This window comes from Phragmites australis, chromosome 23 (assembly GCF_958298935.1).
Source record: "Phragmites australis chromosome 23, lpPhrAust1.1, whole genome shotgun sequence".
Classification (NCBI taxonomy): Eukaryota; Viridiplantae; Streptophyta; class Magnoliopsida; order Poales; family Poaceae; genus Phragmites; species Phragmites australis.
The window spans coordinates 20189004-20216175 of record NC_084943.1 but is presented as its reverse complement, the minus strand read 5'-3'; the positions used below and the strand labels follow the sequence as shown (position 1 = coordinate 20216175).

Sequence of the window (27172 nt, the reverse complement as noted above, 5' to 3'; positions counted from 1 at the left end):
TCTTTAAGCATGTATTAACTCATCATACTAACTTTGTGCATATTAGGATCATTAATGCTTGCTGCATATTACACAACTTTCTAATTGATAGGCAAAGAGACATGGATGACTTACTTATATGTCAAGTTGATATGGTAATATCTGTTGAATTTGCTGAAATTCAAAGAGAGACGAGTATGATTACACATGTTTAATAATCGAATAGAGTAATTTTAGGGACACCAAGGCTAACCAAATGTTTAATTTGCTGATTACCAAGCGAGACGAAGCCAACACGTTTAGTTTAAATGTATGATGAAGAGTCTATTTTGCACATTGTATGTATGTAGTTGTATGTCTGAAATTTACATTCTTACCTTTGCAAGGTGTTGTTTATTACTTTTTTGGCATGTTTACTAATTGCATTTTTTTTTGCGCTTAGGATATCAAGAAGGCTAATAAATCAGACAGGGGTTATGTTTCTTGGAATGATGAGATGGACGAAGCATTGCTCAATACTTTTGTGGAGTAGTTACAAGGGTGATAGTGCATGAAATATATGGAAGTCTCATGTGTACACTGCAGCCATAAAAAATGTCCGCGAGAAGTGCAATGTGGATATCACAAAGGATAATACCATTTCAAGGAGTAAGACATTTGATAAATACTACTCCGTCATAAGTGAGATGCTAAGATCTAGTAGATTCAGTTAGAATTGAAACAAGATCAACATATCAATTGACAGTGATAAAGTTTAGAAAGATTACGTTAGGATAAAGTTCATAATCATTCTCCTTATTACTCTGCAATTTTAACACACTACTACAAAACATGTCATAAGTAGCACCTCATCAGTGTTGGTTCGAGCATAACCGGTACTGTTGACATATCAGTACCGGTTCTTAAACTCTCGCGCACGAATCACGATTGAGGTGCTAAGAACTGGCACTGATAGGCACTATCAGTGTCGGTTCTTGGTGCCTCAATTATTGCTCGCGCGTGGGAGTTTAAGAACCAGCACTGATAGTCACTATCAGTGCCGGTTGAAACTAGAACCGGTACTGATAATCACTATCAGTGCCGGTTGGAACTAGAACCGGCACTGATGCATGTGTTATATTTATATCCAGCACTTATCCGCTCTCCTCGTTTGCTCCATTCAGCCGAACGCCGCTCGTCCTCCCCGACCGCCACCTCCTCCCCGTCCGTAGCCTCCTCGTCGCGTGTCGGCTAGTCGCCTCCTCATCCTCATCGTGCGTCGGCCCGTCGCCGCCTCCTCGTCCTCGTTGCGCACCGATCGCCGCCTCCTCGTCCTCATCGCGCTTCGGCCCACCGCCGCCTCCTCGTTGCCTCCTTGATGTCCCCATGGCGAGCAGCAGCGGCAGCGGAGGTGGAGGGTGTAGATCTAGACAGCGTGAAGGTGGCCGCTCTATCCTATCCGGCTGCCCGGGTCCAGGTGACCACCCTCATACTCCCGGCCTCCATATCCTCAACGGCATATCCCCTTCCTACCCGGAAGGTCCATGAAACACCTGAGTTAGTTATCAAATTCAAGTTAGCAAATTGTAGTAGCAAATTATAGTTAGTAAATTGTAGTTAGCAATTTTAGTTAGCCAATTTAGGTCCTGAAATTATATATGTATTTTAGTTTAAAATATGTTGGCTTATTATTAGATGTGTATGTCATGATATTAGATGTGTATCGCTATATCGGTGTTTTAGATGTTACCATCACTTCCCAGTGAGCAACTAGTTTGGTACTTTCTTATTCTACAATTGATGATTTGACATAATTGCAAGATTATCCACATGTGCCGATTGATATGGCATTGGTGTTTTTTCTCTGGGCATGTAGACGTACATGTGACTTGTCTTAGGTACATCTGCATACTCAGAGATGAAAATCCTTTTGCTATAAATTATAAAAGGGTTAGTTAATATTGCAATTTGCAGTTAACAAATTTAGAAACTAACATGCCGATTGATGTAGCTGCTTCCTTATCTACAATGGCTACATGACATTATTACGGACATTGGTGGCACACCACCTGTGGTGACGATCACATTGACTGATAATAATAAAATGAAGATCACTATCTCTTTTAGCATTGTTTTTCCTAAAAAAGATATATCACTTTAACAGTATCAAGCTCCGAAACAAATCAAAGACTTATGGCTGAAAGATCTGCTGTTCATGCACTTCTACAATCGGTTAACTTGCAACTTGGATACATGTTTCCGGACTACAGCTATTTCAAATTGAAAGCACTTGAACAGAATGAGGATGTACTTGCAATGACTCCTAGGCTCTCGCGATTACATGCAGCTAAAACGGGTGATGACATAAACATGTAGTTTGTAGTTAGGATTATTTTAATAATATTAAAATTTTCTTCTATATTGTTGCTCTTTGTCTATAGAATTTTTACTGGAACACTCGGATGTAGATGGGTCATAGCTTGACTTCAATCTTACGTCTTCTTGTCCAGCAGTGGGGTACATATTACTTGTTCCTCAATGCAGAAAGGTTCAGGAAGTAAAATACCAGTCACACCTTAAGTTTCAGTGTGATAGTAACAGTTTCATTATTTACGGAAGTCCAATGTAACTTCCGTTTGAAGCAACAGCTAGTACACTCATTTATGTACTAAATCATTTTGATGTAATATTTTGAGTTAAAATTTTAGATATCAACTATACATGTAATAGTATTTGATGTAATTTTAGAAATGCCTATAGTTTGAATTAACGTATTAAGTGTTTATCATGACTTAAACATTAGAAGAATGGATGCATGTGCATGTGATGCATTTTGGATTGTGCAAATTTTTTTTTGTTACCGAGATCTATCAGTGCCAGTTCTATTTTAGAATCGACACTAATAATATCAGTATCAGTACTGGTTCCTAACTGGGAACCGGCACTGATAATTCATTATCAGTGTCGGTTCGTTGATGAAACCAGCACTGATAGTAATTTTCGGTACCGGTTCCGTACCCAACACTGATAGTCACTAATTATCGGTACCGAGTAATCAGTGTCGATTCAAAATCCGCCACTGATAACGATTTTAAACCGACACTGATGACTTGTAGTGATATCTACCGGCAAATTAGTACTAGTTCTCTTGTAGCATCTAATAGCAAATAAGCATATCTATTGATTCGACCATTTAATTATGGTCTGTGTTATATAAAAGCACTTTATTTATGGTTTGCTTTCTAAGTGTATTATCTGAAAGTTACTCCCTTGTAGGTCGTTTTAAATTTATACATAAGGATTAAGAAAGTAGATCAAATGACCTTGTTGTCCTTTATTTATTCTGCATTGGAAAAGATAACTCATTCTTTTGTGAGAGTGATAGTATTTATTAAACAAGAGCAAGACGGGAACAAAAGAGAAAAATGCATAGAAGTTCGAGAATGACTTATATTTAGATAATAGTTAAGAAGACTAAAACGATCAATATTTGTAATCAGAGGGAGTATCTGTCAGTACTAATCATTAATAATAGTTTGTCTCGACGCGCGTATGCCCGTTTCCCGTGTCATCTTATCCGAATCTCGTGTTGTCGAAAAATCTTATCTTAATTTGCAATGCCAAGACAGATACAAATTGTTCGAACATTTGGTGCATAGTGATGTATATAATATATTAATATTTTATAGTACAACTGCATGTGTAAGCATTATGCTGACCGCTGAATGGTCTGGATTGACAGCAGAGTAAAGGATATTTAATATTTTTTTAGTGAAAATGCAATTGAGGTTGGTAAGGCTGAATGCCTAGATATGTAATAATATTTTTTAGTGGAAAAGTGATTTGGATAAAGTGGGGAAACCACTTTACCCAAATCATTTCTTGTTGGTAAGGCTGAAAGGGGAGGTAAAGGGTATCCAAGAAAGTTCTGAACGCCCCTATTCTTGAGCTTCTCCTAAATATTTTTTCTATCCTTTAGCTTGCAGCTCTACCTTGACCGGGAAAATATTACTATGGAAATCACACACTAGGTAGGGAAACATAGAAACCACTCCACAAAAAAGTAGTTTAGAAGATTTAAAAAGTTTTCGATAAAAATGTCAATATCATATACGTAGGGAAGGTGATATTGCGCAGCTATGTAAATTTTCTAGATCAAAACCATGTTGTATGAGATGTGGAATTGAGGAATAACCAATAAAAAGACAATTTTCCGTACAAACACTATTTGCGTTGAAATTTGTCTTTTCCATCGATGTTTGCCAAGTTTATATCTCACAAATGGAATCAAGTTTGATCTTGTGATTTCACACGCCTGTGTAATATCAACCCTTCTACATGTATGTTTCTTTTTCGAAACTTCTCCGGTAACTTTTGTAGAGTGGTTTCCATGTTTCCACGTAGCAGTGTTAGTATTTTTCACCGTATGTTCTCCCACTTTAACCTGCTCATCCTCCCTAAGCTTGCCACCGTGCCGTTTAGCTTGTTTAATCGTGCTACTGTGAAGGAAGATTTAAGTGCTTCTCCCTCCATTTATTTTTATATGGTGTATTATGATTTGATAAAGTCTTTCAAAATATACTTTGATTATTAATTTTTCTTAAATATATTATGAATTGCTACGAAATTAATATCTTATTAAAATATTATTTTAGATGAAGGAATAAAATTTATTAAAATATATGTGAAATGTAAATCTATTGATTCATCTTTTATACACTAAATATGCGTATAATTTAGCTAATTGTTGATCAAAATTTATGAAGTCTGACTTTTTTAATCCTATTATGCGTATAATTACAAACTAGGCTTGATCTTCTCCTGTCAAGTACGTGTGCCTACTGTGATCAACGTAACTAACATAAACTGCTTAAAAACCGTCACCATCTGCACCAAACCATGACGAGACGGCTGTGATCTCCATGCTTAAGCTAGCAGTAATGCAGTAAGCTGATAGCCCTGTGATCGCCATAGCAGTGCACGATGGGGACGCGCTCACATGAAGGCAGGCAGGCAGGGCCCTGACGACGCACAAGCATAGCAGCGGCACATCTCATGGGACAGGTCCTAGCGCAAATGAACCAGCACTGATGAACGCGACGCAACCACGCGCCGGCGTGCAATATTATATGCAGACATGCATGCACGCTGCTGCTAAATTACCAGCTCCATTGATCCTCTCCTGCTTGATTCTTTCGTGAAAAAAGTACAATCTTTTTGCAGCTTGTTTATTACTTCAACCTTCATGCCCCAGATCTGGGTGCAGGCATATATCTTCAGTTCAGTTCAGTTTGGTCACGGGCGGCATTCGTTATTGTACGTGCACGGCCGGGTGTAGGACCCTCCTCCCTTCCCGGTGCACTGGTTGCCGCTCTGGCACCCCGTCTTGTCCTTTTCGAGGGCGTCGTAGGAGATGTGCCCGCCGTCCGCCCCCAGCATGCCGCCGCCGGCCGCCGTCGGGAACTCCGGGGCCACCTCGTCCTCCAGGCGCCGCTGCCACATCGACGCGGCCGTCGCGCGATCGTTACGAGCACCGGCGACCACCCTTGCCCCGGGAGCGCGGATGATGACCATCCTACCGCCGCTGTGGTTGCCGCCGCCGGCCACCGGGCTGGCGGATGCGGCCAGGAGGAGGCCGGCGGCGGTGAGGAAGAGGACGACACGGGGCAAGTTGGCCGGCATCGTGCACCGGCAGGTTTGGTTTGCTTGTAAAGACCGGCACTTGGGATGGCTGGTTACCTGATCGTGTGCTTCTTATAAACGCACACAGGTTATGATTGCAATGACGAACCGGACGCAACAAGCTGAACACGCATGGCATTGGCTGGTAGTGAGGGGTGGGCATTTAGTTAGAATATATATAGGCATGCACTTCATATAGTTCACAGTACTCGTAGTATATATATATAGGTATTATGATTGCGAGCAACATGCATAGTGGGTGTCCCTACGAGTTCCATTCGGGCAGCATGCGCGCGCACCAACATACCTGCAGGTAGGTTACTTCATCAGTGACGTCTATCTGACGACATCCATGGGTTGGAGCTGCACTTTGACACAGGCCAAAGGATGCTAAATTTCAGGTGCCTGAAATTAAGGATTTTTTCAGTTGACCGTTCTGGTCCGTTGGATGAGATCGAAGGGTGCACGTTTTGTCTTCAACATCACGTCTTTTTCATCCCTGTAGCGATCGGTTCTTCGTTCCCACACCGTCATCGTCTAGCTCCCCCGCCCCGCCATCCTCCACCGCGCGTCTCCGGTGGTGTCCCCACCGCTGGCACTTCACTTTTCATCATCCCCTGTGGCTGACACCGTCTCTACCGGCCGTCGTTCGCCACCTGTGGCTGGCAACACCCCGCCCGCCGTTCATCACCGCCGCCTGGCCGGCCTCCTCCAAAGGCCATCTCTGTAAGCCCGGCAGCCTCCGAAACCCTCGCCGGCAGCCTTCAATTCAGTGTCGCCTGTAAACTTCGCCTTTTCAAGTGAGCGTAGGCAAATAAAAGCACCATGTTCTTCCATTCTGACCGAGTAGAGTGGATGATGCTGATAGCTGCAAATTTTATCGATGATGAGTCCAAGTGCTGCACTTGAACCACCATGCTAGGGCGCCACTTCTGCAAAAGCCTTTCACACAAATCTTTAATTTCCTCGTTACCAGTTGCTTGTTAGACTTAATCTTGTTGTTAAGTGTTCATCATATTTAGCTGTGTCACGGTGAGCATCTAGGAACAGAAGTGGTCAACTTGTGCGTGTCATGCAGGTTAGTTAGTGGAGTGGTTAGTGGAGAGATTAGAGGAGATCTGCATGCAAGTGGTTGTGACGTGCATGTAGGGAAATGTGTTAGCAGCTGCCACTGAAATGCTTGGCCGAGTCATGCGGCCGAACGTGGCGGCGTGGTTCAGTGCCGGCCACGGCAATGCGTGGCTATTTAGCCCTGTAATCGGTGCGTGTTAGTGTGGCGAATAGAAGTGAAAAACCAGGGGATGCTGGTGTGTAGTGCCAAAAAAAAAATCCTTGCGCGTGTGTGTGTGATCTAGTGTTTCTGCGTGAGCTTCTTCACAGAGTGTTGTGCGTGAGAGTGAGCTGTTGTGCGTGAGTGTGAGCTGGGCCAACAAGTGGTATTCAGAGCCGAGGTTGCGTGCTTGCAGCCATGTCCGGCGACGGTTCTGTGTACACGCCGCCGGGACGTCGCATCGGCGGCAAGGGTGCTGCTGGCAGAGACGACGACGTCGACGGCAACAGAGGCGGCCATGAGATGGTCGTGCAGCAAGTGAAGGAGGCGGGGGTGATGGTGCGTTACCCCATGCTCTCCGAGAACAACTATGGCGTGTGGGCAGTGAAGATGAAGATCTTCATGTGTGCACAAGGCGTGTGGGCGGTCGTGGAGGGCGATGAAGCCATCGATGAGAAGAAGGACCAAATGGCTCTCGCCGCCATTGTCCAAGCTGTGCCCAAGGCAGTGGTGATGGCCATATCCAAGAAGGAGACGGCGAAAGAGGCTTGGGATGCTCTCAAGAAGATGCATGTTGGTGAAGATCGTGTGAAGAAGGCCCGAGTACAAACCCTCAAGAGGGAGCTTGATGGTATGTATATGGGTGAGTCTGAGAAAATTAATGAGTTTGCTTTGAAGGTTACCACTATCGTGAACGAGATCCGTGCTCTCGGCACGAAAGTGGAGGAGACCACCGTTGTCGAGAAGCTCCTGCATTCCGTCCCCGATAAGTTTCTACCCCTTGTGAGCACCATCGAGCAATGGGGGGATGTGATTGAGATGTCAGTGGCGGAGGCTATCAGGCGCTTGCGGGCGTATGAGGAGTCATCAAGGGGGCGGCGGCATGACAACGAAGGAGGGCCGCAATTGTTGGTCGCGCACGCTGAGCCACGGCTCACGCATGCCGAGTGGGAGGCCAAAGTTGCTGAAGAGAAGCAAGGCGGCGAGGGCTTTGACAGCAGCGGCAGCAAGAACGGTGACAAGAAGTACCGTGGCAAGTTCGATAAGTCGAAGATCGATTGCCGCAAATGTGGTGAGTTCGGTCACTTCACCGATGAGTGCAGCGAGGCAAAGAAGGTGACCAAGGCAGTGGTGCAACTTGCCCTTGCAGATGCGGATGATGAGCCGACACTGCTTTGAAGCCCGAGGTGGAGGTGCAGAATAAAGCCAACAAGATTAGGGGGTGATTGTTAGACTTAATCTTGTTGTTAAGTGTTCATCATATTTAGCTGTGTCACGGTGAGCATCTAGGAACAGAAGTGGTCAACTTGTGCGTGTCATGCAGGTTAGTTAGTGGAGTGGTTAGTGGAGAGATTAGAGGAGATCTGCATGCAAGTGGTTGTGACGTGCATGTAGGGAAATGTGTTAGCAGCTGCCACGTGAAATGCTTGGCCGAGTTGTGCGGCCGAACGTGGCAGAGTGGTTCAGTGCCGGCCACGGCAGTGCGTGGCTATTTAGCCCTGTAATTGGTGCATGTTAGTGTGGTGAATAGAAGTGAAAAACCAGGGGGTGCTGGTGTGCAGTGCCAAAAAAAATCCTTGCGCGTGTGTGTGTGATCTAGTGTTTCTGCATGAGCTTCTTCACAGAGTGTTGTGCGTGAGAGTGAGCTGTTGTGCGTGAGTGTGAGCTGGGCCAACATTGCTATATATATTGAACACTAGTACAAGTTGCTATAGTAGATTACCTGCACTATCACTACTTATGCCCTAGAATTCATTAAGCACTAACAAGCAGAGCTAAACTGTGATCAGTTAGCTGGTAAGCTGTCAGGCCAGCGACCGACATAGGTGCATCTGCTACTTGGTTCATACCCACTTGATCTTCCATTTTGCGAGGGAAAGCAGCAGAGATGTGTTGAAAATTAATCTTGTTTTATGGTAGATTTAGTTTTAACATGTAGGAGAGTTCATGTCAAAGTAGAGAGTTGGATTAGAGTCCTAGTAGGAATAGGATTGCATCGGAGTAGTATTAGGAGTCTAGTATTTGTTCCCTATATAATGAAGGGAGGGGAGCACCTTATAATGTGCCCTGGAGAAGAGAGAGGTGCCGTGAAAAAAGGGTCGTGTCCTTGAATTATAAAGTGTGCGTGCGTGAGAAATAAAGTAGCAGCGTATGTTGAGAAAAATCTCGTTGTTCTTTTATGTGTTTGTGTTCTTCGTGGTTGTTCGATCTTAGTGAAAAAGCCAACAATTGGTATCAGAGCCATGGCGAAGATCGGAGAGACAAAATCGAGCTCCGTGTCGTTGCCGTACCCTATACTCACGAAAACCAACTATGCAGCGTGGGCAATTAAGGTAAAGGTTTTTCTGAAGGCGCAGGGGTTGTGGGAAGCTGTCGATAAGGATGGGGATAAGGATATGGTCGACACAAGCAAGGATCAGATGGCACTTGCGGCCATCTATCAAGGCATCGACGAGGAGACTCTCTTGCTAATTTCTGAGAAGGAGACAACAAAAGAGGCTTGGAACACGCTCAAGACAATGTACATGGGTAATGAACATGTAATGGAGGCAAGGATTCAAACTCTCAAGAACGAGCTTGATATGATGCGCATGAAAGAAGGGGACTTAATTGATGTTTTTGCCACACGTGTCACGGCCATCATCGCCAAATTATGCGGACTCTGTGACAAGGTGGAGGATAGCTATGTTGTCAAGAAAATTCTTCGGGCCCTATCTTCAAAGTTTCTTCATATTGCTTCTACCATTGAGCAATTGTGTGACTTAAAGACCATGATTGTGGAGGAACTAATCGGTCGACTAAAAGCACATGAGGAGCGACTGCGTGGTTATGCAGGTGCTAATGAAGGTGGTGAACATCTCCTGCTAACAAAGGCCGAGTGGAAAACAAGGGGGGCGAAGGCCGGTGGTCATAAGAAGAAATTTGACAAGTCAAAGATATAGTGCTATATTTGTCAAAAGTTTGGGCATTTTTCTAATGAGTGTCCTGACAAAGAGAAGAAAGGAAAAGATGATGAGCAGAGGCTACTTACGTATGAGATAGCTCTTTTGTGATCTTGTGTTGAGGTGTGGTCGTGCATGTAGTTCCCATGCATGTCCAACGTTGTGTGTGGTGAGTGCAGGGTGAAAGAGGTGTACTCTCCATCCTCGGATGATGAAGTAGTGTTCGTCTTCCTAAAACAAGTGCAGGGTGGAAGAGGTGTGCTCGCCATCCTAGGTTGATGAAGCAGTGTTCATCATCCTAAATCAAGTGCGCAAGGAGGCAGGCAGGAGTGTGCTCACCATCCTGAACTAAGTGCAAGTGCGTTCGGGGTGATGAAGAAGTGTTCGTCATCCTGAATCGAGTGTGAAGAAAATAAGATTAACGGGAGTGTTGGATATTAATCTTGTTTTATGGTAGGTTTAGTTTTGGTATGTAGGAGAATCCATGTCAAAGTAGAGAGTTGGATTAAAGTTCTAGTAGGAATATGATTGCATCGGAGTAGGATTAGGAGTCTAGTATTTGGCCCCTATATAATGAAGGGAGGGGGCACCTTATAATGTGCCCTAGAAAAGAGAGAGGTGCCGTGAAAAAAGAGTCGTGTCCATGAATTATAAAGTGTGCGTGCGTGAGAAATAAAGTAGCAGCGTGTGTTGAGAAAAATCTCGTCGTTCTTTTGTGTGTTTGTGTTCTTCATGGTTGTTCGATCCTAGTGAAAAAGCCAACAAGATGGTTAGATGGAATTTGCAGCCGTCAGTTCATCATGCAGAGATCAAGGAAAGATCATGTAGCATATGTACAACTAATGGGACATGCGCGGCACTGTCAGGTTTGTTCTTCAAACTGGTAAGGCTTCCTACTAATCATCGATGCAAGTCAATCGAGTCGATGGCATCTGGATTCTGCAGTAGGCTTTCGATCAATGGGCCTGTGAATGAATGTGACACTACACTACTCAGTCATCCAGCCTCCCTGCTTATCCTATGGCCCAGTCTACACCCTCTCGGGCATTTTTGGACCAGGTAGAATCCAAATTTTGGGCTGTTGGATCACTGATCCATCTCTTATCCGATGGCTCCCATTCTTCCTTCCTCCTGCCTTCTTCCTCAGTTATCGTGTGCCCCAACACCGACACCCTTACAATGTGCCATTACCCCCACCCACCCTCCTCCGTCGGATCTGCAATCATCGATCTTCGCCATGCTAAGCTGTCTTAGGGTTTAGAGTCTCCCCCCGACCCGACCCACCGGCCATCTATCACGTCCTAAAACCGTAATTACGTAATTAAGTCTAATTATACTTCATAAGCATTAGGTTTAATTTTGAGTAATTTTATTTCGGAGCATTAGAGCACTTGGTTTTAATTCAATTAGATGAGAGAAGAAAATTCAGGAGAGAAAGAAATGAACTCACAGTTGAAACGGACTTATTATCTAATATGTACCACCTACAGGGTGTAAAAACATTTCGAAATATCACGCTCTCAGTCATGAGCATGCTTTTATCCATTTGTAGCAATCGTAGAGTTACAAGTCTGGTTTGAGGTGGTTGTTGGGCTAAGATGGTTCTTTACAGATGTTTTTATTATGTTTCCTTTTACATAAATGTTCAGTTGATGGTTATGGGTTAGATAGTTATGTTAGTTAAGTCTAGATGCTCCCATATGTTTTTGTCAAATTTTACTTTCGCGTATAAATTTACATAACCATGTGGTTGTATTGTTGTTAACATCACATTTCATAATCCTTGGAGTCGGGTTATCTATAAGTACCCAATATGAATTAAGTCTTGCGAGTATTTTCGTACTCACGCTGCTCTTTCAGGTGCTACCAGGTAGGAGGAGCTAGTCTTTGGCTACTTCACGTCCGTCGAGGGTAGTGGCGGGTATGAGTAGATAACTGCTCGGAGATCGTGCTTTTGTGATAGGGCCTAAGGGAATATAGCTCCATCCTCCTTTTGTTGTTTATAGTTTTAGCTTCCGCTGCATAGTTCTCTTTGTCTAGGAGTTGCTTAGTTTTAGTCTCATTCTAGCTCTCTTTTGCTGTAAATTGTAAGAAATTATAGATGCTTAAAAACTTGTAACATAATTTAATTACTCGCTTTTTGTTAAGCTTTGTTGTTATGTGATATGTTGAAAAGACATGTGTTCTGATCTTGGGCACAAAACACGTGCCGAGACTACCAGAGCGATATTCTAATTAATCATTAAAGTCATGAATAAGTAAATGATCGATTTAATGATTAATTAGAATACTATTTGGATAAATCCTTACACCATTCTTCGTCACCCCGGTCAGGCCGAAGGTGCCCCCCTCCTGCCTCACCGCTGCCACCGCTGGTTCGGACTTCCCTAAAGTTCGGGGATTTGAGGGAGCCTCGTGAGAGCCTGAACCCTGAAACCTGAAACCCAAGATGCAGAACCCTAACCTCGCCAGAGGCTCGTCGGAGTCGAAGATGGTGTTGGAGCTGGTCGGAGATGGACAAGATGGGATTGAATCTCATTGAAGTTCGAGAAGAGGGTGAAGAGTGAGGGAGAGATTTCTCGTCGGAGTCGAAGATGGTGTTGGAGCTAGTTGGAGATGGAGAAGATGGGATCAGATCTCATTGAAGTTAGAGAAGAAAGTGAAAAGTGAGGGAGAGAAAAAATCGGGTGCTGGGAGGAGCAGAAACACCCGGGCACACTATAGCTTCCCCATATCCTATTCTTTATGTTCTCCTAAAAAGAATTTCTACTATTTTTCAGGGATATACACTATGGAAACCGCTTACTAGGTGGAAACAAGAAAAGACTAAGCAAAACTAGTTTAGAAGTTGCGAAAGTTTCTTGAAAAAGTATCGCGATGTTTGGGGGAGGTGATAGTTTACAACAATGTAGGACTTCTAGATCGAAAAGTTTACAGATAGGAAATTGAGAAACAACCAAGAGAAAGCCTAATTTCAGTATAGAAACTATTCAGGTTGAAATTTGCCTTCTTCCTCGCTGTTTGTCAAATTCGTATCTAACAAATGGAATCGAGTTCGATCTTGAAATTTTACATGCCTTTATAATATTACCACTGTTTTCGAAAACTTTTCAAAGCTTCTGTAATAGATTCAGAAGTGGTTTCCATGTTTCCACGTAGCAAGTGATATCCACAGTAGATTCTCCCACATTTAGGCTTTAGCAGCTTATCCTCCCTAACATTGCCACCATTCTGTGTAATAACTTGTTTAATCGTTGCTACTGCGAAGTGAAGCTGTAGCTGCTACTTTACAAACTAACATGTGAATCTACTAACATATATGAACACTGTCAAGAACGTGTACCTACTGTGGATCTACTAACATATATGAACACTGCTTAAAAGCCGTCACCATCTGCATCAAATTACCAAAACCATGACGCGATAACGACGACTGTGTGTGATCGCTCATGCCCAAGCTGAATGCAGTAAGAGTCTAAGAGAGCAGAGCACTGTGACCTGCATGCAGCAGCCTCACCTCTAGCTGTACGCTATGGCGATGCGCTCACATGAAGGCAGGCAGGCCCTGACGACACACAAGCAGCGGCACATGGCACAGGCCCTAGCGCACATGAACTCGTACTGATTAGCGCGACGCAACCACGGGCCGGCGTTCCATATTATATGCAGGCATGCATGCACGCTGCTGCTAAATTATCAGCTCCATCGATCCTCTCCTGCTTGATCTTTCAGGAAAAAAATAATCTTTTTGCAGCTTGTTGATTTCTTCAATCTGCATGCCCCAGATCTGGGTGCAGGCATATATATTCAGTTCAGTTTGGTGCAGAAATCAGAATGAAATCGGATTACCGTGGATGATGTATCAAACCGAAACATGTGACGGCACAAGCATCAGATGGTAGTACAATGACATGGAAATTTCGGCAAAAATACAAAAATAGGCAACATACGTCAGCGTATTTGCAAAAATAGACAACATATCAGCGTATTTGTAAATCTAGCATCTGTATTCGGCACTTTAAAATCCGAAAACTCAATTTCGGTACCTCAAACTCTGAAAATACGTCGGACCCACTGATTTCGGCAACTAAAATACCGAATACGACTCGGCAACTCAGTTGCCGAATACGGCTTCGACCGTGCAGCGACAAGCTAGCAAGCTACAGTAGAACGCAGAAATGTGTTAAAAATTCATGTTTTTTATTTAACTCACGATTTTATTTGGGAGTATAAAAATAGTCTAAAAATTCTAAACATTTTCACGAACAAAATAGAGGTCACTAGCAATCCGTTTTAATTGGTTTGATCCAAAAAGCATGAGCCAATATTTAATTAAAATTCTCTAAATAAGCTAACTTTTATAAATTCTAGCAATTTTTAATACCTCAAATAAATTCTCAAAAATCTAGAAAAAATCACTAATATTCTTCTAATGTGATGTACTAATTTATAAAAATATTTCGAACCCTATGTTATTTGGTGAAAAAATAAGTTCCTTTATAATGATCCATTTATATGCATTCTTATCATTTCATGTCATATTCTCTTTTAATTCAATTTGAATAAAAATAAACGCATACATTCTCTTTTAATTCATTTCATGCGATATTCTCTTTTGTGGAGGATGACCGCCCTTGTTGTCATGGCTGGAGTGATGTGAAGATATACGGCTGAGAAGATGAAAAGCATGACAAGGCAAGAAGATGTTGCGCACTTGCGAAGGTGTTTCGATCTACCGAGGAGTGACAATGTTTGGTTGGGAATATTTTGCTTCCTTAGTGCAGACAACAAAGGTGCATGAAAATCAATCTCAATATGTTCATGTTGACTGCATCACATGAGAAGAATATTAGCACATCTCATCGTCAAATGTGCTGGGTGAGCTTGAAATGATAAAAGAGAATATCACATGAAATGAATTAAAAGAGAATGTATGCGTTTATTTTTATTTAAATTGAATTAAAAAGAGAATATCACATGAAATGATAAGAATGCATATAAATGAGGATGTCAAACAGAGGGGATATTAGCACATCTCATCGTCAAATGTGCTGGGTGAGCTTGAAATAATAAAATATTAGTACATGAAATGAAATGAATTAAAAAGAGAATGTCACATGAAATGAATTAAAAGAGAATATGACATGAAATGATAAGAATGCATATAAATGTATCATTATAAAGGAACTTATTTTTTCACCAAATAACATAGGGTTCAAAATATTTTTATAAATTAGTACATCACATTATAAGAATATTAGTGATTTTTTCTAGATTTTTGAGAATTTATTTGAGGTATTAAAAATTACTAGAATTTATAAAAGTTAACTTATTTAGAGAATTTTAATTAAATATTGGCTCATGCTTTTTGTATCAAACCAATTAAAACGGATTGCCAGTGACCTCTATTTTGTTCGTGAAAATATTTAGAATTTTTAGACTATTTTTATACTCCCAAATAAAATCATGAGTTAAATAAAAAACATAAATTTTTAACACATTTCTGCGTTCTACTGTAGCTTGCTAGCTTGTCGCTGCACGGTAGAAGCCGTATTCGGCAACTGAGGTGCCGAATACTGCTTTCGGCACCTCAGTTGCCGAATACAACGTGTTTTCGGTATTTGAGGTGTCGAATACGGTGAACAGTGTCGTATTCGGTACTTCAGTTGCCGAAATCAGTGGGCCCGACGTATTTTCGGAGTTTGAGGTACCGAAATTGAGTTTTCGGATTTTAAAGTGCCGAATACAGATGCTAGATTTACAAATACGCCGATATGTTATCTATTTTCGTAAATACGCTAGCATATGTTGTCTATTTTTGTATTTTAGCCGGAAATTTCAGTGTTGTAGGGCATGTTGCAACAGAAACAAGTTCAGATTCTTCAGAAAACCAAAAGAAGGGAGTGAAAGGTGATGTCATTCTTTCAGCTGGAATCTTCAGCGACCTTTCTCCCTGCACACTCAACAATTGTGATTCCCTGAGCAGTAGGAGACTGAGATAATACAGAATAAACTAGATATCAAAAATAAAAACCATAGATGTTACAACACATCACGTAGAAAAATTGACGATTTTTTTTTTCAAGAAATCTCGTTAGAAGACAAGATCATGGCGTATTGAATAAGGGATCCTGTGAGGGGAGTCTGTATAAGGGAGTGTTAGTTGATAGTAGATATTTTTTTAAAGATCATGATCCTATCGTGTGACTATGTAAGGCTCTCGCGACTAGCTCTGAGTCACGGAGGTAAGCTCTGTGACCAGCCTCACTGGTCGTAGGGTAGATATTTTATTTTAACCTATCAAGTCACATTAAATGATATCTACTTAATTATTTTTCTTCCTCATGCACCCCCTCCAGCGAACAAAATCTTAACCAGCGTAGATGGGTCGTGTACCGTCCTATAGCATTAAATGCTATGGGATGGTGTTACAGACAGGTGTGATGCCGCACAGCCGATAGGATAACATCGCAGGCGGGCATGCGGCATGAGGCGACAGGACAGGGCAGGCCGGTCAATCAGTGTAGGGTTTGCATACTTACCCTAGCTAGGGGTAGTTGGTTTCTTTAGGGTTAGACCGCTCACACTATTGTTACGATCGGTTTGTATGTACACCACTACTGCTATATAAATAAAGGAGAATTGGACTTGTAAGGAAATGGGAACACATCGGTAACACAATTTCATATTATATATAAAAGAATACACAGGACGTAGGGTTGTTATCCCGCGGGAGGTCTGAACCTAGATAATTTTTTTTTTAGTTTATACACACACCGAACACGTCGATCATACACCCATCATCCAGTATAGCCAGAAGTACTGTTAGGAATTGCACTCGACAAAAGTGGGATGAGATGACCCCATCCATATATTAAGAATAGGATGATTCAAAATACTTGTTTAGTGAGAAGGATATAACAAATTTATTTTAGATCTCAAGCCCACTATTATCCTCAAGTCTCGAATAGGACAGCTGTATCCGAAATTTTTTTTAGAATCCTCTCATCCAGCCTCCAAAGAAATATTCACCTATAAAAACTTTTCTATCCACTTATCTTTCCACCAAACATCTAAAAAGATAAAATAAAATCATCACATCAACCAAACACTACTTTAACTGCTGTGACCAAGCCCCACCTCCTTCTAGCTCCCGTGTTGGCTATTTTGGGATTTTAGACAACAGACACCGCCGTATTTGAGAAAATAGACAACATGTTAACGTATTTACAAATTTAGTATCCGTATTCGGAACCTCAAACACCGAAAACTGACTTTCGGTAACTCAGAATCCGAAAACAGTCCGGCTCCACAATTTTCGACAACTAAATTGCCGAATACGGCACTGTTCACCATATTCGGCAACTCAGTTGCCAAAAACACTGTAAACAGTGCCGTATTCGGCAACTGAGTTGCCGAATACGGCCTCTGCATGCGCCGGCGCCCGGAAGCTACAGGAAAGAAGCTAGCAAGCAAAAGTGTATAAAAGTGCATGTTTTTTATTTAATTCACGATTTTTTTTTGAAAATACAAAAATAGTCCAAAAATTCTAAATGTTTTCATGATCAAACTAGAGATCACCATCAACCCATTTTAATTAGTTTGGTCCAAAAAGTCTGAGCCAATATTTAATTAGAATTCTCCAAATAAATCAACTTTTATAAATTCTAGCAATATTTAATGCCTCAAATAATTTCTAAAAAATCTAGAAAAATTCACTAATATTGTTATAATGTGATATACTAATTTATAAAAATATTTTCATCCCTATGTTATTTAGTGTAAAAGTGAGTTCCTTTGTAATGCTTCGTTTATATGCATTTTTATCATTTCATGTGATATTCTCTTTTTAATTCAATTTGAATAAAAATAATGCAACATGCACAAAATTTTGGTTCTCATATGAATATTAAGCCTTTGTAATGCTCCATTTATATTTTTTTTTTATCATTTCATGCCATATTATCTTTTTAATTCAATTTGAATAAAAAAATTCAAACATGCACAAAACCTTGGTTCTCAGATTAATATTAAAGCATTTATAGAATTTTTTTATTCAAATTGAATTAAAAAGATAATATGGCATGAAATGATAAAAAAATATAAATAGAGCATTACAAAGGCTTAATATTAATATGAGAATCAAAATTTTGTGCATGTTGTATTATTTTTATTCAAATTGAATTAAAAAGAGAATATCACATGAAATGATAAAAATACATATAAACGAAGCATTACAAAGGAACTCACTTTTACACCAAATAATATAGGGATGGAAATATTTTTATAAATTAGTATATCACATTATAACAATATTAGTGAATTTTTCTAGATTTTTTAGAAATTATTTGAGGCATTAAATATTGCTAGAATTTATAAAAGTTGATTTATTTGGAGAATTCTAATTATATATTGGCTCATACTTTTTAGACCAAACTAATTAAAATAGGTTGCTGGTGATCTCTAGTTTGATCATGAAAACATTTAGAATTTTTGGACTATTTTTGTATTTTCAAAAAAATCGTGAATTAAATAAAAAACATGCACTTTTATGGACTATTTTTGCTTGCTAGCTTCTTTCCTGTAGCTTCCGGGCGCCGGCGCATGCAGAGGCCGTATTCGGCAACTCAGTGTTTTCGGCAACCGAGTTGCCGAATACGGTGAACAGTGCCGTATTCGGTAACTGAGTTGTCGAAAATTGTGGGGTCGGGTTGTTTTTGGATTCTGAGTTACCGAAAGTCAGTTTTCGGCGTTTGAGGTTCCGAATACGGATGCTAAATTTGTAAATACGCCAATATATTATCTATTTTCTCAAATACGACGGTGTCTGTTGTCTAAAATCCCAAATTTGCCCTCCCGTGTTCCATCTCCTCTTCTTGACGCCTTCAAGCTGACTTGTGCAACACAGAGCATAGCATAGCAGAGCGACCAGCCACCAAGAACTTGCCAGCCATTGTCGACAATGGCGGAGCCCAAGGCGTCCAAGAGCAAGAGCAAGTCCAAGTCCAAGTCCAAGAGCCACCACGGCCACGACGCGGCGGCGTCCAAGAAGGCCAAGGCCAGCGCCGGGGCCGCGCCGGCGTCCCTGGACGCGCACTTCGTGCCGTGCGCGGACGTCAATGGCCTCCGCTTCGGCGCGCAGCTCGTCACGCGCGCGCTCACCGTGCGCCGCGCCGCGCCGCTCGAGCTCCCGCACCTCCTCCGCGCCTCGCCCACCACCGCCGCAGGCGACGCGCTGTCGTTCGCGCCGACGACGACGTCGTACATCCCGACCAACTTCGCGATCCTGGCGCACCACGCGTGGCACACCCTCACGCTGGGCCTGGGCACCAAGAACTCCAAGGCCACCGTCTTCGTCTTCGAGTCCGCCGCCATGAAGGCAGCCGCCGACGCCGCGTGGCCGCACGTCGTCCCGCTCGGCGACGTCGGCCGGCGCCTCATCCGCGCGGCGCCGGGGGGCCCGGAGATGGCGCGGTTCAAGTTTCGCAAGGGCTGCGTCACGTTCTACGTCTATGCCGTCCGCACCGCCGGCGCGCGCGGGTTCGCGCGCGCCGACGAGCTCAGGGCCATCGTCGAGGCTGTGGCAAGGCTCAAGGACTTCCTGGACCACACCGCCATGTTGGCGCTCCCGGGGCAGAGCAGCATTGATGTCGCCGCCGCCACCGCGCCGGTGGGCATCGTGCATTGATGCGTTGACACTGGCTTGCTTGTGACGAACTGCGTATAGAATCTTTTTGCTCCTTCGTTTTTCTTTCGGTGTGTGCATTGATTTCTGAATGTGACCATTTCTTCTTTGGATTGAGATCGATGTTGTTCAATTCCTTAATTCTCTAGTGTGAATTTGTTTACTGGCATTACAAGATGCCATGGCAATTTTCACTCCTAAGTTGATAGGAAACCCAATCAAAATTAGCATTTTTTAACAGGTTGGAATGAGCTATGTGTTTGTGTTGTATAGATTCGTCACAATTCAGTTCTTGAATGCGATTGCTTCTGTCTTCTGCGGATCATGATCAACACAAAAGAATTTGGCAATATATGTGCGTGTGTGCATGAATGACTACGAATTGCTTAGCTGCTTCTCCCTTTGAACTACACTGGCAGCGAATCTCAACGGAGCAGAAGCTTTAGTTGGGGAGCATCAGCATCCACACTGAACTGAGCTCCATCATTGCTCCACGATGAGCTGTACTTTACAGTCATGAGATTCTAGTTCTATCTAGGCCATGAGATAAACTGTATGATTTGTCAAGCCATTCCAGGTTGCACAGTGAGTCCACACAATATAAGTGATTTAATTTTACTAATATGATCTGTAACCAGCCATTCTTGTTCTCCAGACCAGATGAATGGGAAGAAATATTACAGTCTCTCTCCGGGAGGACCATGCATGCTTCGGAACAGATGCAATACCACCATTCCTCCGTCCTTTCTTCCCATGACAACCTGTGAATCTTGATGCCAACACTAGTCCAGAAAAAAAAATGATCAAGAACCCAAAAAAGTACAGAAAGCTCAAAGAAGCAAGCTCAAAAGGACACTGGAGTGGACATATCAGGATGCATCATGCTCCAATCTTGATGCCAACACTAGCACTGAGTACCTCGATACAATGATGACGCCGTTTTGTGAGTTGTGAATCACACTAGAACTGTAGAACAAGCTGCTTCAGCAGGGTACGCTACTACGCTACACCACCGACATGCCATACAAATCTGCCCTGCAGCTTCGCCATGACACCATGCTACTGCTCGCCCCCACATGAAAAAACAACGCACCAACTTGGAAAACGCAGCAGGCAGTGGGAACAAAGGTGCCATGACAAGCTCCAAACCATGAGATGCCAAAGGGAGGCCAGCTCGATCCAAGCCATCGACGACGTGATCCAACGGTCGAAACATGTACGGTCCCGGACCGCAATCTGATACATGATACATGATACATGTGTTAGATCTAGCTCCTTCTGGTCTTCCAAATCCAATGTACAACTTCTTCGGTCCATCGCTACTGACAAGAACACCATTATGCATTCGTTCACTAGTTTATCAGAGATGGAAGGGAAATGGCTGAGGTGTGACGGTGTTCATGGCATGATGAGCTCATGTGCATGTTGCTAATTTCTTTGCTGTCAAAGGATGCAACTGTCTAAAGGGAGCAAGAAGAAAGGTGCCTTTACAAGTTCTATACCATGTTGTCGAAACTACAAAGAATATCAGACTATATCAACAATAAGAGTATGCACTTATGGAACTAAAAATTGGATTGAGACATGAAACAAAAATCTAACTCTTCACAGCTATCAATGGATATGGAATTAATACCCTTGGATGCAATAATTCAACGTAATTTTATTCAATGTGATACCCAGCAATCGGTTCAAGAGGTAACGTAATGGTTCCCATTTCACAAAATGCTGAAATCTTGAAGATTACAGATTGATGCTGACAAAATCCCCAAGGTTAGAAACTTGATGGGGCAACGAAGCCCATGCGATTAGTCAGGTGTGGCAACGCCCTGGTTAAGCTCAGCAAATCTCATGCCAACCCTCATGGAGTGCTTCAGGAACTTCTCGGCGCAGCGGCGGACGCAGGACTCCTCTTGCTTGTCCAGGGTCTTCCGGCGGAATGTGTCAACGCAGTCCGTGAAGCATCTCTCCACCAGGGAATTGTACATTCTCAGACTGCAAAGCAATAAAGCAAAACTATCAAGATTCTGGATTTGCAAACTTTACAAATGAGAAGGGTATGAAACATGATGAGCTACCCAACCGGCATTTGCAAGAGTTTTGGGTTAGACAAAGGGGGAAAAAAGAACTTATGAGGAAACACCACTTATAAAGGTTTGTAGATACATTGCTACTATCAAGGACCATTCATCAATTCTACTGGGCAATATTATTATGCTCCATCATCACATCCTTATTTCTCCACAATTTTGAATAAATTCACATTAGCTATATAAAAGATCACCCAGATGGTTTCCAATAGCATGAATCCTTTGTCAAGTCTAGCATAATCAATGGAGCTATTCAAACACAAGCCTCAAGCGTCAACATTGTAAACTTTGCAACAACAATAAGAACCCAACAAGATAACACCAATACTTGCACTTTGGCTCCAGCATCTACACCTTGAACAAAAGCTATCCCCTATACAAGTACCTAAACCCTATAAACTACAACCAATCAATAAGCAATTCAAATGCAACAATCCGATCATTCATACTTTTACCAGATAACTTGATTCAAAAACTCTGTATGATGATCTACACTATCCGAAAACTAAAAAGATCATATTATAAACCATCAGGAGTTTACGACCACCAAAATGGCTATGGCTAGAGCCTAGAACTACCAACTAACAAGTCTAATGTAACAGAACTGAGCATACAAAAGATATCCAGACACCCAGTAGTTGAACACCAAGAGCATACATATCCCCATATCTGCCATCACAAATATCATAACGGATTGCAGAAAAGCCTTGAAATTATGAATTCTGATCCAGAGTACCCTTGGTTACCACCAGAGTGGCTAAGGCTAGCAAGCAGTTGAATTGTTCAAGTGTAGAAACTCTGGGTACAATTTCACCTGATAGCTTGGCACTCTCCTGGAACCTAGTACAAAAGCGCTTAGCCTCCACAGGATTAGCTAATAACCTTCCCAATCACGAATTTTTATTCTATGCCCATTGAGCAAACTAAACTATTTATCGGTGAAGCAGCTGCTCATAAAGTCATAGTACATTAAGTACACGAGCAAATAACAATCCTCAAGAAAGAAAGAGGAACGGAATTGTAAGTGTATATTTCGGCCATATTACATTCAGCCAAACGCCAATTGCCTAGGCAATCAGTGCTTACATCTCAATCAACAAAAGAACATGAAACCAGTACAAATCCGCATGGTTTGGAACGTAGAAGGTGCAAAATCACATGAATCTAGTGGATATCTACAATCAAAACACTTCTATTCCAGCGCACCGCATAGCCGCAACAATCACTTCAAATTTCTCTTAAAGACTAACTATAAATGATCACAAAGATCACTTCTTTTAGGCCCCCCTCGCAATTAAGCTTCCAAATTTCGTATGCAAAGCACCCAGATCGTCTATCAATAGACGTGAGCGCCCACAGAATCACAACTAGGCGACTCGGAACCTACCGACTTACGCAAGAAAAGAAATTTAACCAAAAGTTATCAAACAAAGCGTTACAAAGATGCAAACTTTAGCAGGGACTAGGCGTCAAGACGCGGCATGGTCCGAACCTGTCACGGATCTGGAGCTGGTCGACCATGGCGGCCATGCGCATCTTGTCCTCCTCGGGGAGGCCGTCCAGGTCTCCGAGCATGCTCTTGTCCATGGCCGCCGCCGCAGCCGCAGCCCGAGGAAGAAGAAAGCTAGGGTTTGGGAGTCTCGGAGAGGAAGGGGGGAGAAGGCGAGATCTAAAACCTCGAATTCCTTTTCATTTTCTATGGGCTCCTCCGCATTGAGACGGGCCTCTATGGGCTTCACACTTTAAGCCCAGCAGATAAATAGCCCAACTTTGTCGGATTACAGACCTAGTATGGATGATTTTTGGTAAAAATTTGTGAGAAATCGCATCTTTTACAGCAAAATTCGTATGATTTTAATGCAAAGTTGCTGCGGTCCAAACAAGTCCTATTGTTGGTCTCAGTGAATTAGTACTTGTTATCATCACATGATAAAGGAAAAGAGAAAAAAAGAGGTGAAAGAAAAAGGGTTGTACTATCCTACAGCGTCTGAAAAAGCCATTTCTTTCGATCGACATCAGCCCTTAGATCCGAATTCAATGACTCTCCTCTTCTCTTCTACCTCTCACCTGCCTACTCATGTTCATCGTCTCCACCGTGACACAGGCACATAGCGCAATGCTCCCTTACCCGGTCCATGTGTCCGCCACCATTGTCGGCTCGTCCTGCCGCCCTACAACCTCCCTCTAAGTCGGGCGACAGTGATTCCTCCTCCGCTAACCTCGTCGTCGCCGTGTTCACACATGTCAACCAAGAGAAATATTGATTTCAAGCACCTGAGCTCTAGGAGATGCGAAGAAGAAGAAAATTGCACAAACAAATCAGCTTATATATCACATAACATCACACTATTACAGCACAGGAGACACTGATAAGGTGATACAGCAGCTTGGTAGCCACATGATTCCCCAATCACAACATCACACGCAGCTGATCACACAAGCCGCAAACTACAGCAGTGCAGGAAATAACGTAGACAATCTCATCCTCACACCGGATGGATCTTTATTTACTGACACCCCAACACGCATACAGGCGTGCTACAGCATGCACATGGATCACCATGTCCTCAGCAGTTGCAGGGGTTGCACTTGCAGCCGGAGCCGCAGCTGCAGCCATGGCCAGCCTCGCCGGACTCAGCGGCCTTCTCGAACCCCTCGAGGGACCTGCGATAGAGAAGTAGGCAAGATTTCAGGCATGGATCTTGGCATAGAGCAGTTTAGGAATGGAGCTTGGAATCTGTTTCAAGTTTGAAGTGAATGTCGGATAAATTGGTGGAAGTTCATACCCCTTCTCAGGTGCAACGCCGAGGACCACGGCCGCCGGGGAGGTGGCGGTGCTCTTCTCAGCCAAGTCAGGGTACATCTTTCTGCATCCAGCAAAAGCAGCACATAGGTTTCAGTAACTAGAGAGGATCATCTCTGCTCATATATTTCTCTAAAGAATTATGCGTAGATTTGCCTGAACATAAATCATCGGCAGTTACAGCTCCGAAGCAATGGGAGAGATCAGTTAAGTAGTCGGAAAGGCATGATTTTATCATGAAAACATGTTCAAATCACTCAAACAAGGTGCTATCTCTGAACAACTTATGGCTGTCAAACGTACCCGCATCCGCCGCCGCAGCCGCAGCTCGAACCGCAGTTGCAACTTCCACCGCAAGACATCTTCTGAACTTTTATGTCTCCTGGAACCTCAAGAACTCTTATGCAAAGAGAGAGGAAAGCTTGAGTTGATGAGCACAGAGCAATTGCCAAGCAGGGCACACATGTCCCTCCTATTTATAGAGCTTGAGAGCAACCAAGCAACTGCATAACGTGTCACGCATTTACATGTCAAGATGCAATATAGGTCGGCTGAGAAAGTCATGGAAAATCCCAATACTCCAATGATGTCATTTTTTTATGTGTTTTTCTCAGAGTGAGATAAAAGATTATGGTGGTGCTACGGAAACTGGAATGGAACGAAAATCCAATTAGTTGCCCGGTCAGTTTGGCTTTTGTAACAGAATTTATTTTTGCACTAGTTGCCTACTTCAAAAGTTGTGCTATTCTTTTATTTGAATCTGAATTAAATTCTTGTACAAATGGGATTAGAATAAGTACTGTGCAGGTTCAAATCTTGCTTTCTTACCGTGATGCCAACTCTTTGCTTAAAACAGATGCATTATTGCACAGATTTGAAGCGAATACATAACATATGTTTCTTGCATCAATTGAATTCAAAACGTCTTGCACAACTTGCGTTGAATTTAGTAAAGTACTCAGCTGTTCAAAATCTCGCTTTCAGACCGTGATGCAAATCCTTGCTTAAATAGATGCATTATTGCACATCCTCAAATCGAATACGTTTCTTGTAAGAGTTGAATTTATATTTTCTGTACAACATGGATTGAATTTGATAAAATCTTTAGCTGTTCAGAATCTCTGTTTCAGCCCGAGGTGCAACTCCTCGCTTAAATAGATGCATTATTGCACATATTCAAATTGAGTACTTTTCTTGTAAGAGTTGGATTCAAATTTCCTGCAGACATGCATTGGATTTGATCAAATCAAATCTTGCTTTTCAGATCATGATGCCAACTAATTGCTATTCGCAAAAAAAAAAAAAAACTCATGGCTTAAATTTATGCATTATGGCACATCTTCAAATTGAATACCTTCTTCTAATAGTTGAATTCAAATTTCCTGTACAGCATGCATTGAATGTGATAAAAAAAAAATCCTTATCTGTTCAAATATTGCTTTCAGACCGTGATGCAACTCATTGCTTAAATTGATGCATCATTGCACAGCTTCAAATCGAATATGTTCCTTGTAAGAATTGTATTCAAATTTCTTGCACGAAATGCACTGAATTTGATCAAGTTCCCGGTAAAGTCAACCTCATACTAGTTCCATACCTAACGTAGACCACACTATTGTACAAAACTGGATTTAAATAAATAAGTTCCGGTTTGAACAGACCATATGTTTCTTTCGGTGAATAGAAGTACATGATTCAAGTTTCTTGCACGAATTGAATTCAAATTTGTTTAAGCCATTGACCAAACCAATGTTTATGCTTCAGCACCCATGGGATTGCACAAGCCACAAATTTAAAGAAATGCATAGCTCGTACGAAAGTGAATTTGAAGAAGGCCCCTCCCCCAATTGAATTCAAACATGTAGCAAGAGCTTGATTGAGTTTGATTGATTTCTTTAATTCACATTCGAGCAAAGCAAAGCATTGCAACCGAAGATCCTAAGATCAGCATACATGAGGTGAGTTTCCAGTTGCCTGGCAGAGAAGCAAAAGTGGTGGAGTAGGAGGAAGAGATGGATGGACCCACCACCGCCAGCGTCTCTAACTCCGACCCGCCGACGTCAAACCACCTGCCATTGCGTGTCGATGCTGGAGATGGGTCTCGTCCACGGCGACTCACGCTCATTCCTCGTGCGTTGGAGGAATCCAAAGGCATCAACCTAGGGTTTTGGCGGACAAATCCGTCGGTTCACAGAGAAGAGTCATCTTCAAGCTCTTCACGTCAGTTGCGGGAGGATGATTGCGTTGTGTTGGGTGATGAAATTGGGAATTCACGGCTGCGTTTTGAGGTCCAGTGTCATGGGTCAAAGAACGAAAGTGGGTACTGCCAAAGCTGACCGTTGCGGGCTATCCCAGCGGGGGACCCCTATATTCTTTACATCGACAGTAGCCCCCAAGCTCCCTTGTGGATGCGATAAGCTGAGATATTTTTTGTCATGTTGAGGTCGGGCCTAGTCGTACCACTCAGGCCCTAGGTGAACAAGAGCTTTGCCTTGGGAGTGGTCGGCGACATGGCCCACCACCGTGTCTGGCTTGAAAAACCGCATCCCGAGGGGAGGTTAATTGTCAGAGAGAGAGAGAGAGAGAGAGAGAGAGAGAGAGAGAGAGAGAGAGAGAGAGAGAGAGATTATGGGGGAGAGAAAACTTTGACGGTCGTCAGTTTCCGAGGCAGTGGGACCGAGCCGATCTTATAAATCGGAAGACAGAAACCCCAGAAACCCCTTCACACTCCAAGCTTCTACG

General features: G+C 42.7%; 4 protein-coding genes across 4 annotated transcripts; 1 reads left to right on the top strand and 3 right to left on the bottom strand.

Moving 5' to 3' along the window:
• Nucleotides 1-4737: 4737 nt before the first annotated feature.
• Nucleotides 4738-5811, bottom strand: LOC133906456 (uncharacterized). Its single transcript, XM_062348371.1, has one exon. The coding sequence runs from the start codon at nt 5638-5640 to the stop codon at nt 5254-5256; it is 387 nt and encodes a 128-aa protein (XP_062204355.1). The 5' UTR covers nt 5641-5811; the 3' UTR covers nt 4738-5253.
• Nucleotides 5812-18711: 12900 nt separating this feature from the next.
• On the top strand, nt 18712-19785 carry LOC133906677 (uncharacterized). The gene has a single exon (XM_062348646.1). The coding sequence runs from the start codon at nt 18815-18817 to the stop codon at nt 19538-19540; it is 726 nt and encodes a 241-aa protein (XP_062204630.1). The 5' UTR covers nt 18712-18814; the 3' UTR covers nt 19541-19785.
• Nucleotides 19786-21180: 1395 nt separating this feature from the next.
• Nucleotides 21181-23296, bottom strand: LOC133905744 (mitochondrial import inner membrane translocase subunit Tim9). The gene is made up of 2 exons (XM_062347506.1): nt 23120-23296; nt 21181-21532 (listed from the first exon to the last, which is right to left on the bottom strand). The coding sequence occupies exons 1-2, from the start codon at nt 23212-23214 to the stop codon at nt 21346-21348; spliced, it is 282 nt and encodes a 93-aa protein (XP_062203490.1). The 5' UTR covers nt 23215-23296; the 3' UTR covers nt 21181-21345.
• Nucleotides 23297-23933: 637 nt separating this feature from the next.
• On the bottom strand, nt 23934-24893 carry LOC133906388 (metallothionein-like protein 4C). The gene is made up of 3 exons (XM_062348272.1): nt 24734-24893; nt 24414-24494; nt 23934-24291 (listed from the first exon to the last, which is right to left on the bottom strand). The coding sequence occupies exons 1-3, from the start codon at nt 24790-24792 to the stop codon at nt 24195-24197; spliced, it is 237 nt and encodes a 78-aa protein (XP_062204256.1). The 5' UTR covers nt 24793-24893; the 3' UTR covers nt 23934-24194.
• Nucleotides 24894-27172: the final 2279 nt, after the last annotated feature.

Excerpts from the sequence above, each read along its gene's own strand:
- LOC133906456 (XM_062348371.1), bottom strand. The coding sequence starts at position 5,640 with ATGCCGGCCAACTTGCCCCGTGTCGTCCTCTTCCTCACCGCCGCCGGC.
- LOC133906677 (XM_062348646.1), top strand. The coding sequence starts at position 18,815 with ATGGCGGAGCCCAAGGCGTCCAAGAGCAAGAGCAAGTCCAAGTCCAAG.
- LOC133905744 (XM_062347506.1), bottom strand. The coding sequence starts at position 23,214 with ATGGACAAGAGCATGCTCGGAGACCTGGACGGCCTCCCCGAGGAGGAC. Across the intron at positions 21,533-23,119 it reads CAGCTCCAGATCCGTGACAG|TCTGAGAATGTACAATTCCC; the intron begins GTTCGGACCATG and ends ATTGCTTTGCAG.
- LOC133906388 (XM_062348272.1), bottom strand. The coding sequence starts at position 24,792 with ATGTCTTGCGGTGGAAGTTGCAACTGCGGTTCGAGCTGCGGCTGCGGC. Across the intron at positions 24,495-24,733 it reads GGCTGCGGCGGCGGATGCGG|AAAGATGTACCCTGACTTGG; the intron begins GTACGTTTGACA and ends TGCTGGATGCAG. Across the intron at positions 24,292-24,413 it reads GGCGTTGCACCTGAGAAGGG|GTCCCTCGAGGGGTTCGAGA; the intron begins GTATGAACTTCC and ends TCTCTATCGCAG.